The following is a 16,163-nucleotide window of genomic DNA, read 5'->3' on the forward strand; positions in this document are numbered from 1 at the left end:
CATTTTTACAAGAGGTATTGTATCTACTTGAAAACAGTGTCAATACTTTGCATTGGAAAGATAATTAGCAAGGTAGTTTTTTTTAAAAATTGTCTGTTGCCCCTTGCCACTGAAGGTGTATTTATTTATATTGCTCATTGCACATCCAAGCAATACTAATTATTGTAGGTTTTGTCACAGTAACATGTATAATAACAGGTCATTAGAATTGGTTATACTTAAAAAAATAATAATCATTAAAAAAATAATAATAGTAATCATAATAATGATAATAATAATTCTAAATCAAAACTGTTTAGACACTTTGTGTTATTAAGTGGTTTGTTGTTGTTATTGTCAGCCCATTCATCCAGACAAGCCGACCCGTAATGGAATTCGTTTCCATAGAAACGCTCTAAATACGGAAGCTCGCTGGGCCAGCTGGGGGTGAGACAGACGCGCAGAGGGGGAGACAGCAGACAGGAGCTCAGGGAGGCCATGGCAGCTTGACTGACGTGGAAAGTGTTCGCACTTCGGAGTCCAAAAGTAACTTGACAGAAAGTGTTAGAAGCATCTATCGCCTCCTCACATAGTAAAGTTGAAGCTTTCACGGTTAAAAAAGAACGAAACACACAAAAAAGCAGAATGAGCCTGGACAAAGCCGAGCTGTGTGATTCACTTCTAACATGGGTAAGTTCGACTTTAGCCGCGTAGGTAGCATTGCTAAACGCAAACTGATAAAAGGGCAAAAATGGCGAGTTGAACTACGGAGTCAATGGAACGTTGTTTGCTATATAATAAAACCGAAAATGAAATGATCGAAATAGCCGTCGTTTAGGCAGGTGTGAAAATTGAGCGTGCGTAAGCTAGCAACGCTAACCTACAGGGCTAACTCGGGATGAACAACCTGTTTACTTTGGTGTGTTATCATCACCTTACTCAGCTTCGGTGTCAGCAAAGAAACGTGTCCTTAAAACAGAAGTATGAGCTAATATTGCAATTCTTGAGTGGAAACTTGGAGCGTTTCAAGCAAAATACACCTGTTTGCTTGTCGCACACCGGAATCGTGATCGACTAAATGAACACGCCAATTAATATCTAACAATCCTTTCCGGGTTTATCAAGTCCCGTTTTACACATTACAATTGAAAGATGGGTGTTTGTTCAAAACGCAAATACAATATAACAAGTGGTTCGAATCTCAACTGGGGCAGTGTGATTGTAAAGTGGTGTTTAATCTGCCTCCCAGTTCTGACTGAGGTTAGGGGTTCGAATAAAAGGTTCTTCCTATGTGAAGTTTGTATGTCCTATATATGGATTTCCTCCCATAGGCCAGGTACACACACAAAGACAGACATGTCCAGTGGACCGAGTTTGGACACCCCTGCACAAAGACAACAAGGGGTTTTTGTCCCGATTTTACTGACAATCTTATGTTTTATACGATTATCACAAGCCAAATATATGGAAATTAAGGTCTTTGTGCCATTTGCTAAGAGTAATCTGGCTTTTTCTGTGTTTCTTTTGTAGTAATGGCTTCGTCTGTCGGGAGAGTACATTTTTCCGTGTAGCTAATGGCGCACACTTAGCAGCTTCAGCCTGCATCTTCACAAGTATTTTTCCAAAAAGGACCTTGGAAGCACGTTAAATATTTCACATTTTACACGAAATTCCGCTCCTACTCTGATGTGCCGCATGACCACGTATTCTTACACTGCTCCGTATTAGTTCTTTACACACCTCAAAACATGTCATATGTCGGCACCATCGGAAACCTTACAACCTTCCGTGAACCACTTTTGGGTCCCCACTCACATGTTGAGAATCTGTGATTTTAACCAATGGTTGGGTGTACATGTACTGTCCACTCATTTGGAGATTGACAATCGTGTTAATCATTTTCTGTGACATTTTGTTCAGAAAATGTGTGGCAGTGTTTTGAATGTGTAGTATAAACACCTTTGTGGCATTGTTCTCAGTTACAGACATTTCAGGTGCCAGCATGCAACAGCAAGCAAGACTTAACAAGTGGAGTGGCCATTGCACACGTCCTAAACACAATGTAAGAATATTTCAATTGTACATGTGGTTCCACTGCATGAAGCATTGCCTTTATACTGTACTGCCATCACGGCCAAAGTTGTGATGTCACATGTTTTCTCCTGCGCTCTCATTATCAGAGACCCCTCTTGGTTTACTGAAACCTGGCTGGGTAGAATCAAAGAGGAGAGCGGGGACAACTGGCGCCTCAAGGCAATGACAAATTCTTTATAACAACTGCTTTACAATTGTTCAAATTATTAAGCGTGTTAATGTATTTTCTCATGTAGGTCAGCAACTTGAAAAAGATTCTCAAGAGCATGCTGGAATTTTTCCATGACGTAAGGAAAATTTTACTCTAATGGGAAGTCAACCCCCCAAAAATCTTTGCTATATGTTCTATGCACCTTCTGTGGAATATGAGTTGAGTAGTAAAATCCACCCGTTTTTGTCCATCTCAGAGGGCGGCCATTTTGTCATTTGCTGTCGACTGAAAATGACATCACAGCTGCTCAGGGCTCAGGTAAGAACCAATCATGGCTCATTCTCAGAAAACAGGTGAGCCGTGATTGGTCGTTACCTGAGTCCTGAGCAACTGTGATGTCGTTTTCAGTCGACAGCAAGTAACAAAATGGCCGACCCCAGAGTGGGCTAAAAACAGATGGATTTTGCTGCTTAACTCATATTCCACAAATGCAATATTAATCAGAATACCGTATTGTGGAGCCACATAGAACCTATTATTGTAAAGACATTTTTTGGGCTGACTACCACTTTAAGTTCAAGCTTTTTATTTGCTCATAAATACACTATTTTGGTAGAAGTGTTTTGATGCAGGGTTACAGCATTTGCTTTATGGAGCATGGTCATGTGGAATAAAAAAGGTCTTTCCCTAAACTGTTCACACAAAGTTTGAAGCATAACAGTGTTGGCTAGTTTAACCTCTGTGTTTCCTATTGTGATAAATTCTGATTTCCGACAACAGATACTCGGCCACCAAGTGTTGGAAGAGCATTTGCCAGATGTGAATCTCATCGGTGAGATGGGGGACGTCACTGAGCTGGGCAAGCTGGTGCAGCTCGTCTTGGGCTGTGCTGTCAGCTGTGAGAAGAAACAAGGTGAACGCAGTATTTTATATTAGCTGGAGTTCATATCACATGATTCTTGTTTTCTAACACTCTTGCCGTCACCATAGCAAGCTGATTGGTTGATTTGAGAACAATTTACAGCTTATGCTTTGTTAAGAGCATCAGAATGATCAGGTCACACAAACTAAGCTGCTTCAACTCGTTGGCAGAAGCAGCAGTGCTCGTTTTCTTTTCAGGAGAGTATTTGTCGCTAATCTGTGTTTTGACCAGTCTCTCTTTTCTTAAACCCAGAGCAAATCCAGCAGATAATGACACTAGAGGAATCTGTCCAGCATGTCGTCATGACAGCCATTCAGGAGGTAAATGTGATCCGCTCGCTAGTTAGAACTAAATGCCAGAAAGCATTCTGTTATTCCACAAATCTCTACCTGACTATGTATGGATGTTTATCTATATTCTACATGTAATCTACATTTAGTCCGTGTATTTAATAGGCTCCAATACAAGAGCTTTTATATAAAAACATTGAGGAAAATGTGAAATAAATGACTAATAAAATGGATAAATTAAATTGAAAATAAGCATTAAACATCACTTTTACCTTTTATTGACGACTCTCGGTTGCATATGAAAGATTTGGTTTGGTTGGGGAATCACCAGTTCTTCAAAGTTCTTTCTTGAATTCTGTTGTGTGAGAACTTTCTTTGGCCCAGCTTTTAAAATGCTTCTGCTGAACGTGGGGGGGGTGACAGTGACTCAAGAATATACTAAGCATAAGAAAGTACCACATGCACATGGGATGCTATGTGTGGGGCTAGAGTCAAGGAAATGTCCCTCGGACAGAAGTTCCGTGAAAACCGAATCATGTGAAAACCGAGGTTCCAACTGTAGATATTTTCACAAAGTTTCTTGTTGTTTCTGCAGTGCTGTAGACCACCACTGACCCGTAATGATTGAATGAATTACTTTTTATACGACTTGGTTCCGAAAAAGTGAAGCTTTTTTGTTGAGTTGCGTTGTCTGTTTGTAGCTTTTATCAAGAGAGCCGTCATCTGAACCAGGTAGCCCGGAGACCTATGGAGACTTTGACTACCAGGTGAGACAAATCTGTTTGTCTCTCAATTTCTGTCAAATAGCACCAGACATTATAGGTATCTTTACTTCTTGGCTATTCTGTGTTTGCAGTCCAGGAAGTATTATTTTCTAAGTGAGGAGGCAGGTGAAAAAGAGGACCTTCGTCAGCGCTGTCGAGACCTGGAACATCAGGTTAGTTTATGATGTCATGTTTAAAAATAAGTAAATAAAAGAGGCAAACATCAGGTCTGCTGCACGGTGTGTGTGTTGATGTATTCTGGCCCTTATTGATTAGAGCGCCTGAGTTTGTTTTCTTTTGATTGGATGTTGTGTAACCTTGGCTTGTTTTTGTTTTTTTCCCCTCTCCACTCGTGGAAAAGACACTGATTGTGTTGAGTCACCCCCCCACCCCACCTCCCTTAAAAGTTACATTGTTGTCAAGTGTTGCATAACATGAAGCTAAACCTGACACGTTGGCTTTGGATGGAGCTGCAGCCAACTCAAATTTACACGGCTTTCAGCCCACCTGTTTTGTTTACTTGCATAGCCCACGCTTCAGAGATTAGTCACTTGTTTGGAAATTTATTTGCTGTCAGTGGTCCTGTGCTAAAGCATGCAATTTGTCCTTAAAGTGCAGTGTAGGCTCCAAGGATTCCAGCAGGTAAGTAGCCACTCCCCCTTTTTTAAAAATATTGCATTGCTTGCTTGTCTAACCCCCAAAAAAAACCCGCCTCACGGCCCAAGTACATTTTGTCCACACTACATTCCTTTTCTCAGTCAAACTAATTTTTTCCCAACTGACCTCGCAACAGTGTGCACTCCTTTCAGATGTATTAATTTGTATCCATTTATTGGCCCAGAGGCCGAAGTTAACAACTTCACCATTGAGACTGTTCCATCTGCCTGGGAACATTTTATATCAGCTGACTAAGTCTTGAGGAGTAAGCATGTAAAATGAGAAGAGAGCATGTGTATACACAATAAGTGGCAAGTTTATTTCCTCTCACTCAGTCATGTGCTTGTACCGTTCCGGTTGTTTTCAGAAGAATGCTCATAGTCTGTCTTGATTCTCAGTAACGTTCAGTCCCTTTCTGATGCATATTCCTGAATTGTGCGCCTTTTCCTCGCAGTGTGTCTCTCATGTTTTTTTCTCCATTTCTCTCCACAGCTCTCTGTGGCTCTGGAGGAGAAGTTGTCGCTCCAAACAGAGACTCGTTCCTTGAAGGAGAAGCTGAGCCGCTGCGACTCGCTGGACATCTCCAGCACTGCCATCACCGGCAAGAAGCTGCTGCTGCTGCAGAGTCAAATGGAGCAGCTCCAAGATGAGAACTACAGGTAAGAGCAGTACATTAATCAGGCAACAGCTCCTGAACGTTGTATTTGATTGGATCAATGTTCAGACAATCAACATGAAGGCGAATGTCACGGTTTTGATGTATGTCATCATAATCGAACATATGGTGGGGTGTTCCAATCGCTTTCCGCTTCGCACACGTCAGACTGGAGAGCAGTCGAGATGATATGCGTGTACGTGCCGAGGTGCTGGAGCGCGAGCTGGCCAACGTGCAGCAAAGGAACGAAGATTTGACCAGTCTAGCGCAAGAAGCACAAGCCCTCAAAGATGAGATGGATATACTCAGGTAAGAGCACTTACGTTCCTCCAAGTCGCTCGTCATTCGATTTCATCCTTCAGGCGTGTTCGACACTGTACGCTTTTTGCGGGATTCAAGATGAAAGCAAGCCGCACCGCATGACGCGAAAATTAGTGTATTCATTATGTGACTGTTCAAACCATGTGGCAGAACATTTTCCTCTTGGCTAAGAGTGGGAGAATTTTAGGCCCACCACGCGGAGTCATGACATCATCAGTGGGCGTCCACCCCAGGTTGTCGTGGTTGGTGGAAACGTAGTTAGCATACGTCGGCAGTACAAACAGAAGTGCACCTGAGTCACGTTATTAACACAAGCTTGCATACGCAATTAGTCTGCTATCCGAGCACACGGCGCACCTTTATTTGAGTTCCGCACACAAAGTTTCTGTCTTTTTCTCCCAATCTCTACCTTTGTGTTTGGTGCCGATTATAATGAGTGAGTGTGGAAGCAATGGTGTCCCCATGTTTGATTATTCAGTAATGCTAAATACGCCGTGTTCCAAAAAATGTTTTTCTCCAATTTTTATGGTCTACACAAATGGCACTAAAAAAATTTTTTAAATCTGAGAAAAACATCATTTGCACGATCATTTTTGAACGTGGTCTGTTTATGATACTTGTGAGAGGAGTTTTCTTTTTAACCAACAAGTCCTTTGACGTCTGAAATGACGCATCAAAACACAATTGAATGTGGCAATACATGCTTAAAGCTCCATTATCATCTTCCACTCACAGAAACAACTCCCACACTGCCCACACGCAGACGTCCACTCACCTCCTCACTCTGACATCTGTGTTGATAAACGACATTTCGTGCATTGATGCCGCTTTGCGTCAGAGCGTTCCCAAAGTCAAGTCGAGTGAGGAGCCAATCACGAAAGGATCCCGCATTTCATCCCTGCTGGGGCTCATCTCCTTAGTGATATCTACTGCCCCTCAGGCACGCCTCCGACCGGGTGAACCAGCTGGAAAGCTTGGTGGAGACTTACAAGAGGAAGCTGGAAGATCTGGGCGACCTCCGCAGACAGGTGCGCCTCCTGGAGGAGCGGAACACCGTGTACATGCAGCGCACCTGCGAGTTGGAGGAGGAGCTCCGCAGGGCCAACGTCTTTCGCACTCAGCTGGACACGTACAAGAAACAGGCAAGCTGTGGCGGAGGAGGCAGAGCCATACTTTTCCTCTGTTGACATATCAGAGCGCTATTAAACACAGTCTGGCCTGTGCTCGTGTTTGGTGAGCCGTGTGGTTCTTGCGCAAGTTCCCTGCCAACGCAGCCGTTGCTATGCCCTCTGACTTGCAGGCTCACGAGCTTCACACCAAGCACCAGGCCGAGGCCATGAAAGCTGAGAAGTGGCAGTTTGAGTACAAGAACCTTTATGACAAATATGATGCGCTCCAGAAAGAGAAAGAAGTGAGTTGGTAACACAAAAAAGTCGACTTGTTTTTCACCGTACCAATAGAAAGATTCTCGGTTGCCCAAACCCGACACGTGTTTGTTTTTTAGCGTCTGATGACCGAGAGAGACACACTTCGGGAGACAAATGACGAGCTGAGGTGTGCGCAAGTACAACAGAAGTGTCTCCGTGATGCAGGTAAGCTTAACATTGATGCACCTGAAGGACAGGGACGGTCAGTGCTGAAGAAATGAATCGGCAAAAATAGCAACCTATCAAAGCACAGCAGGTGTGAACAAAAATCTTCATTATATAAGCCGTGCTTGGTCGCTTGTCGGTGCGGCATTGGAGGTTAGGACTCAGCTGACTCTCATGCAGTGTTAGTGTTTGGAGAGCCACACAATGCCAGCTGTTTGAGTGAACAGATAGAGAAATCAGTCAGGGTTTTTTTTTTTTTTGTTGTTGTTGTTTTCGCAAAGCTGCACAGGTTTCATCTACAACCTAATCTCTCCACAGGAGACTTGCGCGACAATGAGGCCGCGGTTGGAAACCTCGCTGCAGAGATCATGCCCACTGAGCTCAAGTATGTATTAATGTTGATGTGCAAAGGCCTGAGGGCTTATGTTGTGGTGATGAGTTGACTTGACACATATATGCACCGGTGGCGCTATGTTTGTCTTATATAATTGGAAATGAACTATTCAGACCTAATTTGACCATAGTTAATTTTTTTGAGACCAACTCTCCCCAATATGGACAAAAAAAATGAGACAGTAGTCTAAAAGGTCATTTGCAATTGCCTTTATGACTGGACAGAAGTACATGAGAAATACAATGTGTAAATAAATCTGCAGTCTCTGGTCCTACCTCTGATTTGAATGAAAACAAACAGACCAAGGTTACCTACGAGGTGTCAGTCATTAGTCTCACACCTGTGAGCACCCTGCGGGCAAGCCCCCCCCCCCCCCCCCAAAAAAAATTCAAGCTGATTACACTTATTGTTAGGAGCACCAATTCATTACTAATAGGGTGCTTTTCTAGGTTAACAAAGCACACAGTATTTTGTATACATTGTATGCTTGGGAAAAAAAATGAAAAATTGTGTTCAAATAAAGTGCTTTCAAACATGAGGAAGAGGTCAAACTTAGAAATAAAAGTTTTTTTTTTGTTTCCCTCTCCGCCTCCCAATTGTTGTGAGTGAGGCTGGAACATATCTGCCACAATAATTGAGTTTACTATGTTAGTTGTAAATTGTTTCTTTGCATATGTAGAAAATCTCTAAGCAGTAAATTGTATGCCACGGCGTGTCCTCATTTTGAGCGTAGAACCACGCTGATCAACTTCATTCACCCCTGCTCACCGTGTTGATTCCAGGGAGACAGTGGTGCGCTTGCAGAGTGAAAACAAGATGCTGTGCGTCCAGGAGGAAACCTACAGGCAGAAAGTAGTGGAGGTGCAAGCTGAGCTCGAGGGAGCTCAGCGCAGCAAGAATGCCCTCGAAACCCAAAACAGGTCAGTGACGGAGCAAGAATAAATCAACCCCTACCCGCTCGGTGCCGCCATATTGTGTGTTCCTTGACATTAAGATGGGTGTTTAGCGGCCGGTAGGAGTGATATCTGCCTAAATGTCAACTCGCCCTCTGGACTGCGTGCTCGGCTGAGCTGTGTGGGCCGGACTGGAGGACAGACAGCAGAAAGCCAGATTGTCTCTTGTCTGTGCGCGCGAGCGTGTTTATATGCTTGCGGGCATGTGGACATGTGGGTGGACCGAGTGTGTGTGTGTGTGTGTGTGTGTGTGTGTGTGTTTGTGTGTGTGTGTGTGTGCGCGCGCGCGTGTGCAGCCAGGCAACACCAGGCCCAGGGTGTGGGAAGCATCTTCAGTAACAGGAGGAGAGGAGTGCAGTGAGCATGCTCAGTAGAGCGCAGCGCCGCATGGCCCGGCAGCACACAGATGCACAAGGATCAACACTTCTCTCTACTTATCTTCCTCCCACTCGTTTTAACTTTGCAGTTTCATCCCCCCTTCTCTGCCGGCTCTTCAACAATCCCGCCATTGTTCTGTCCCTTCAGGCTGCAACAGCAGCAGATCTCCGAGCTCCGCTCTCAGGTTGAGGAGCTTCAGAAAGCACTTCAAGAGCAGGACAGCAAGACGGAGGATGTGAGTGCCGGTTTCTCCTCCTTCCACTTCAGTCACTCGCCATGCGTCTAACGTTGGCAAGATACACAAACAGCAATTTCTATGAAGCATATTTGGCAACAGAAGCGGGTGGACGGATCTCAATATCTACATTGTCATGAAAACGATCCACATTCGATAGGCTAATAATGAGAAAGGCTTTTAAACAGTTGTACCATATTTATAGTTGCATCATTATTTTTGAATAAATGGAAAAATATATATTTTGGAAAAAGCTATCGCAATACAGTTTTCCCTCGCGATAGGGGCTGAGCCCTGCTAAAATATGCGATTAAGGTGCGTAATTGCCAATAGTTTCCACAAGATAGTGCAGTATGCATGTGCTTTGCTAACTTCAACACAGTTCCTTGACACCAACATGCTACAAGATGGCACCAAAGCAATGCCAACACGAAAACAGACAATATTGTAGAATGGGTTCCCAAAAAAAAATGACTAGGTGAATTATAATATGTGGGGGAACATTATATAGTGACCGTAATTAAAATGATTATTAAAAATAAAAAATGTTACTATTGGCAAACAGCAAATTTTAATCCGAGACGGCTTTGTCTCCCCAAATGCATTTCGACGCTGATTTTAAAAATGTATTTACTTTTTTCCTAGCACATCAGGTTTTTCAGACACTTTCATTTTTTGTTTGGTTGTTTGACCTATAAAAGATTGCGCAAAACAGATTTTAACCATACGTTGTGATTTATAGCAATGGCGTTTTAGAAAAAAAAATCCATTGCACCTGTTGCAGAAACGAATTCATAAATATTACAAATTGTCAGAGCTGGACATTTTACTACAAATTGAGGGTCCGTCATCCATCTGTAGCGCGGGTACCTCAATTTTAAACGGACGTCTGTCTGCGATTCGCACTAAACTGTCACAATCGTGAACCCATGTTACATGAATGACAAACAATCAAACGGTCTTCATATGCGTCTCCTCAATGCTTTAGCTGGCAAACTATCTTAAATATCACACTCCCACAAAGTGATGTGACATCACGCATGTGCAAATCCAGATGTGTGCTGGAACTTTACACAAATCGTATGAAGTTGTTTCAACTCCCCTTTTTACACACAACTGTTGGGGAATACGGGCAAATTGTAGCAATGAAGACGACATTTCATTGAGCACTTAATAAGCGTGAGAAATTTTCTCACGCATTGCTTGGTGAGAGTATTTGTTTTACTTTGACACATGTGGTGTGTGGGATTAGAAGCCGTGTTTGCCGTTTGCTGACTCACCGTTAACGCCTGCCCTTCTTCTGTCTGTCTGTCTTGTCCCTACCCGCCTGCCCCACCGAACAACCGTGCCAAAATCAGGCTATCGTAAGTACGGCCCACCCTCTGTCCACATGGCCTGTGATTCAACTCTTTGACAGCTTGACTTTCACAGCTTTTACTTTGAGTGCTTTTGTGCGTGTGTGTGTGTGCGCCCCTTTAACAATAGAGGAAGTTTTCCAGTTTCATGTATTTTCCTTGTTTTCTTGATATAGTCCTCCCTGCTGAAGAAGAAGCTGGAAGAACATTTGTAAGTCCTCGCAATAGTGTTTATATTGTTTTGTTCAAACAAAAGGCTCACACAATATTTCATTCCAGGGAGAAGCTCCATGAAGCTCACACTGATCTCCAAAAGAAAAGGGAAGTCATTGATGACCTGGAGCCCAAAGTGGACAGCAACAGTTCAGTTTTTTTTTTGTTTTCCTCCCATCGTTGAACTGCTTCAGTTTGAGATGACACAGTAAATGTCTTTTTTTTTTTTTTTTTCATATTTACGCTCGCGTCTCTCAGTGGCAAAGAAGATAGATGAACTCCAGGAGATCCTGCGGAAGAAGGACGAGGACATGAAACAGATGGAAGAGCGATACAAGCGCTATGTGGACAAGGCAAGAACGGTCCGAAACCTTTACAGTCGACCCTTGATTTACGAACGACACGATTGATGACAATTTCATTTGCAAGTGTCTTTGTTTTGTTCTGTTTTTTTTAATGGTGTTATCAGGAAGCCCCTTCGTGGTCTCTTTCCCCGTATTGCGGTCCAACTGCCATCTGTCCTTCTGCTTACAGTTACCAAGGATATGGCTAGTCCAAAATGGGCGCCGTATCCCTTGATGCCATGCATTCCCAAAGGATGTCGCTTTATGCAAAAAAACAGTTATTTGCGAGTCAACACAACTTGTTTCTTCATAATGATGGTTTTTCACTTATTTCTGTTTTGTACCGTATTTTTAATTACACACCGATTTTTTTTTTTTTTTTTTTTTTTTTTTTTTTTTTAAAAACAAGCTAATCGTACATAACTTTATTATGGAGCTGGAACCGAATAATTGAATTTCCATTCATTTTAATGGGAAACACGACACCGGTCCGTGGACATTTCTGTTGTGAACGCAGTCACGGAACAAATGAAATTTGTGAACCGAGATTTCACTCATGAGGTCTTTATAATTGTGCTTCTTTGTGTTAGGTGGTCAAGACCCTGGATCCAAAGCAACAGCCGGTGACGGTGACTCCTGACATTCAAGCCTTGAAGAACCAGCTGACAGAGAAAGAGAAAAAAATCCATCACCTGGAGGTATGGACTTTTATAGTTTTATAGTACATTTGAAGCCCAAGCACAAAGCTCTGATTACCAAGGACTCCGTCCGGGATTGTGATGTGAAACTGAGCTCACTTTTTGTTTTCACGTCTTAAAGTGGAAGTCAGCCCAAAATGTTCTTTACAATATGTTGTATGTCCCGTTATTGTGATTAATATTGCATTTGTAGAATACAAATGAAGCAGTAAAATCCACCGCCCACTGAGATGAATAAAATGGGTCAAGTTTGCTGCTTCAGTCATATGCCACAAACGCAATATTATTACAATACTGTGTTTAGACTAGTGCGGCCGAATAGAACATATTATTCAAAGGGAAATATTTGACTTGACTGAAGAAAATGTCCTTTGTATAATTATCTTCTCTTGTTAAGATTTTGGGATGTAAATCGAAGAATTTACAAACTGTAAGTTATGTGCAACTTTCAAGGCATATTCTCATATTTCGGTAGTATTCCATATTGGAACAACCTCACCTTTTACTGTTAGCTTTCCAGTGTACAAATCAAGTTTTGTATCCTGTTCACATCACTAATGTGTGATGTGTTGCTGTTCTCAGCGTGATTATGAGAAGAGCCGATCCAGACACGACCAGGAGGAGAAACTCATCATTAGCGCTTGGTACAACATGGTAAGAAATCCCCTGAATCTGCTCACGTAGTCTCTGTGCTTTTAACATCATGAGGTCAAATGAACAATCGACTGCCGTGGCCTTCTCTCAGGGAATGGCTTTGCATCAGAGAGTGGCGGGCGAGAGGCTGAGCTCGCCCAACCAGGCTATGTCCTTCCTGGCCCAGCAGAGGATGGCCACCAATGCCAGGAGAGGCCTCACTCGGCCCCAACCAAGATAAGACTTGGAAGGAAGCCCACAGAGAGGAGCCCCCCCTGCACTCCTCGTTGTCTCCGTGCCTTTTACTGCTTTGCTGCACATGCCCCCTGGTGGCTTAACCTGGTACCGTCATGATTTCCAGAGGAGTGACTATTTTGTATCATGTTGAAAGAGCAATAACTGCAACACAGGGGACCTTGGTGCTTGGGAAACAAAACTGTCTCACCTTTTAAGGTGACTTTTATGTTTAGTTTTTTTGAGAACTGCACAGTCTCTTTTTTTATTTTGCCTTTTTAAAATGTATTTTAAGACACACTTAATGGAGTTAGTGTTGTCAGAATTGTAGTTATGATGTGGGAGATGAGAGGATTACTTAAGAAGTCCACTAAAATCATGCTGCCCACTGAGGACATATGGAACTGAGTAAGAATAGAAATATGGCCTTGGACCATCTGTCATAAGATAGATGCTAAGCTACACGGGGATACCTCCTTTTATACACTGCACAACCACTTGAACTTTTCTTTCTGCTCCTTTTTTTTAATTTTTTTTTTTTTTTTTATGAATGGGCTTAAGCTGTGCAAGAGAATACGGCCTATCGTTAGTCTTGTTTTCACTTGAATAATATTCTCCTAAAGACGCTCACATGATCAGCCAAAAGCACTTTCCCAGAGCAGTGGGTTTTATAGAGTGCCTTCAAAAAGACACCAAATCCTTCCTGTGTGGTTAAAAATTAAGTATGGGGTATTTGTAGTGTACTAAGATTGAATCCTTCCCTTTGCTGTATTTTTCTGTAGAAGTTAGTTGAATAGCATGTCCCACTGTGTGTTTGTTTTTGTTTATTAGCTTTATCTGCATGTGATTATTCTCATGAGTTTAACTTAACCTGTGACTTTTCTCTCCATTTGAAGCAGGGTAATGGTTGTTGGTCAAGCCTAAATGCACTCACCACTTTAGAATCTACACAAATGTGAATGTAGGCAATTGAAGGCCTCCTAATGCATCACAAATACACAACGTGATCGACATTTCGCAACACTAAAATATATATTTTTTTAAGTTTAACTGCGCAGGAATGCTCATTTGGAGTTTGTCTGTTAGAAAAAAACCATAGTCGTACACAACACTGTAGCCTTCAACAGATGGCACTTTTATAATCACTGCTTATTTTCTACAGATGGTGTGTAATAATACAGTACAGTACATCCTATGTCAAAGCTGCTGCTTAGTGTCTTGTCCTTCAGCCCTGTCAACATGCTGTTGTCTTCACTGACCAAAATTTGTGTGCACATTTTTGTGGTTCATTAAGTTGGTTTGGTGTTTGTTGCCCACTTGTTGGGATGACTGTGTTTAAATTGGTCAAATAGATGATGGCGTATTGTACTTCTCACAGCGGGGAAGTTGAACATTTAGTAGTCTTTGTCATTTCTACTTTTGCACTACAAATAAATGGGAGTTTAAGATAAAAAAAATGGTAACTGGTGATTTGTATTTAATTACAATGATTAATATTTATGAACAGGGGAGCTTGTGGTCGGTTTTCATCCATGTTCATAGAGTAACTTTTTTTTTTTAGTATTTTGGACACTTCACTGGCTACATCAGTTGCAAACTATTATAAGGCAGCTTAGTACTCCAAACTAAAACCATTATGATGAATATTTTTTAATTAAAAAAAAATCTGGATCAAAAGTAGGCACTATCCCTTTAACCTTTTAAAAATATATATTTTATAAATAAATTATACATTTTATGAAGTACTGTGTATGATAAGCTCTGTAATACACCTTAAAAAACACTGGACTTTATATTGTTCGTTATCCATTTCCTGCAATAATTAAATATTCTAATTGACAATATTTGCATTTGGGAGTTATCCTGTCAGTAGTTTATAATACAATCATTTTACTCAATTGTAAAATAAGTGGCAAAATCCAAGAAAGTGATAATTTTGCAACGGTTGCAATTTTTCCCCTAAGCTGTACATGTACACATACAGTATAGTACAATAATTGTTGACTGTATGTGTAAAATATTTCAAATAAATCAACTAACCAGTTATTTAATGAGATAAATGTATGTAAAAAGATCTGTATTTGCACGGTTGGCCTGATTTAATTGAATAAGTGGGCCATATGAGACCCCTGGGTAAATCCTTATGAGGTTGTGTTAGAGAAGTTCCAGGACAGGTCATTAAAGATAAACTTCAAACTATTATGTAAGGTTTGGGGAATTTACTTCACCATGACAACACACCTGCTCAACATGCCATGAGCATCGGACAGTTCTGGCTGAGAAGAACATCGCTGTGCTGGTGTAACCTGCCTACTCGCCCGACATGACTCAGCTGTGATTTATATTTTTCTCCCCCTCCTTCCCAAACTGAAGGGCATCAAGGGTCATTTACGCGACATCAAGATGGCTTTGACAACGGCGCTGCCAAGGCTCCCGAAAACTTCTAAGAGTGTTTGAAGGTGTGACAGAGAAGGCTGGGAAAGCACCCTTGATTACGGGTATTATTGAAAGGGGAAAATCGTGTAGTTTGGATATGACAATAAGTTTAACATGACTTTGGCAAATGACGATATGTATATACAACCGCAGTTTGACTTCCTGTAAAGCAGTAGGAGACACACCCACGGCGTGACGTCACGGACAACCTAAACAACATGGCCGACGGCGAGCGATGGGTTTAGTGAAAACCTAGCCCAAAACACTGGCCCACTTTACAAATTCTAGGAGCCTGGATGCGGGTATTTAACATTTGCGAGGTCTAACATTCAATTTTGTCAACGTATAGACGTCACCAGCCGAAATAGGTGCTAGTTTATCCGAAAGCAGTCAACCAGACGGCGTTAGCAACATTAGCTCTCGAACCAACTGCTGCTTTTGGGTTTTGTCTCCAAATAAGCGACTCACGTCGACTGTTTTTGACTTATTTCTTTTAGAGAAGGCCCACGTTGTTTGTGCTTTTAAGAGACTGTCAAGCTAAACTATATACAACCAAGCCTTATAAAGCCGGAGCAGCCCGTCGTCTAACTGGAGGTCCCAGACATCTCCCGAACACCGAGACAACGCCGCAGTCACTAAACATGGAACAAAGGCGCAGACACGGAAAATCGCACACCAACGATGGTGGGAGCAGCAGCAGCAGCAGCAGCAGCGGCGGTGACTCGGACGGCGGTAGCCCTGCGTCCCCGTCCGCGGGCCAACAAGAAGGCCCGTCGTCCTCGGGCAACGCGTTCGCCAACGACGGCAGCTTCATGGAGATGTTCAAGAAGAAGATGGAGGAGGAGATGAGGAAAAAGGCGCAGGG

General features: G+C 42.4%; 2 protein-coding genes across 4 annotated transcripts in view; both read left to right on the forward strand.

The window, feature by feature from the left end:
- Positions 1-399: 399 nt before the first annotated feature.
- On the forward strand, positions 400-14,313 carry hook2 (hook microtubule-tethering protein 2). 3 transcript variants are annotated; one of them, XM_086056019.1, is made up of 23 exons: positions 400-669; positions 1,959-2,041; positions 2,160-2,232; positions 2,310-2,360; positions 3,005-3,137; positions 3,399-3,466; positions 4,138-4,203; positions 4,293-4,373; positions 5,350-5,516; positions 5,681-5,821; positions 6,774-6,975; positions 7,134-7,244; positions 7,338-7,425; positions 7,744-7,810; positions 8,602-8,739; positions 9,298-9,385; positions 10,744-10,749; positions 10,917-10,951; positions 11,020-11,102; positions 11,212-11,315; positions 11,888-11,995; positions 12,578-12,649; positions 12,741-14,313. In XM_086056019.1, the coding sequence occupies exons 1-23, from the start codon at positions 625-627 to the stop codon at positions 12,867-12,869; spliced, it is 2,139 nt and encodes a 712-aa protein (XP_085912145.1). In that variant the 5' UTR covers positions 400-624; the 3' UTR covers positions 12,870-14,313. The 3 variants fall into 3 exon arrangements, with proteins under 3 accessions (XP_085912145.1, XP_085912146.1, XP_085912147.1); XM_086056020.1 differs by lacking the exon at positions 10,744-10,749; XM_086056021.1 differs by lacking the exon at positions 10,744-10,749 and having other exon boundaries at positions 11,212-11,306.
- A 951-nt stretch (positions 14,314-15,264) lies between these two features.
- Positions 15,265-16,163, forward strand: part of trir (telomerase RNA component interacting RNase) — a 1,847-nt gene continuing 948 nt past the window's right edge. The window contains exon 1 of the mRNA XM_086056779.1: positions 15,265-16,163. This exon is cut by the window's right edge and continues 49 nt beyond it. Within this exon, the coding sequence (XP_085912905.1) occupies positions 15,940-16,163 (224 nt within the window). The 5' untranslated portion in view covers positions 15,265-15,939.

Source organism: Filicampus tigris, chromosome 16, assembly GCF_054856515.1.
Source record: "Filicampus tigris isolate MCC_2025a chromosome 16, RoL_Ftig_1.0, whole genome shotgun sequence".
In the NCBI taxonomy this organism is placed as follows: Eukaryota; Metazoa; Chordata; class Actinopteri; order Syngnathiformes; family Syngnathidae; genus Filicampus; species Filicampus tigris.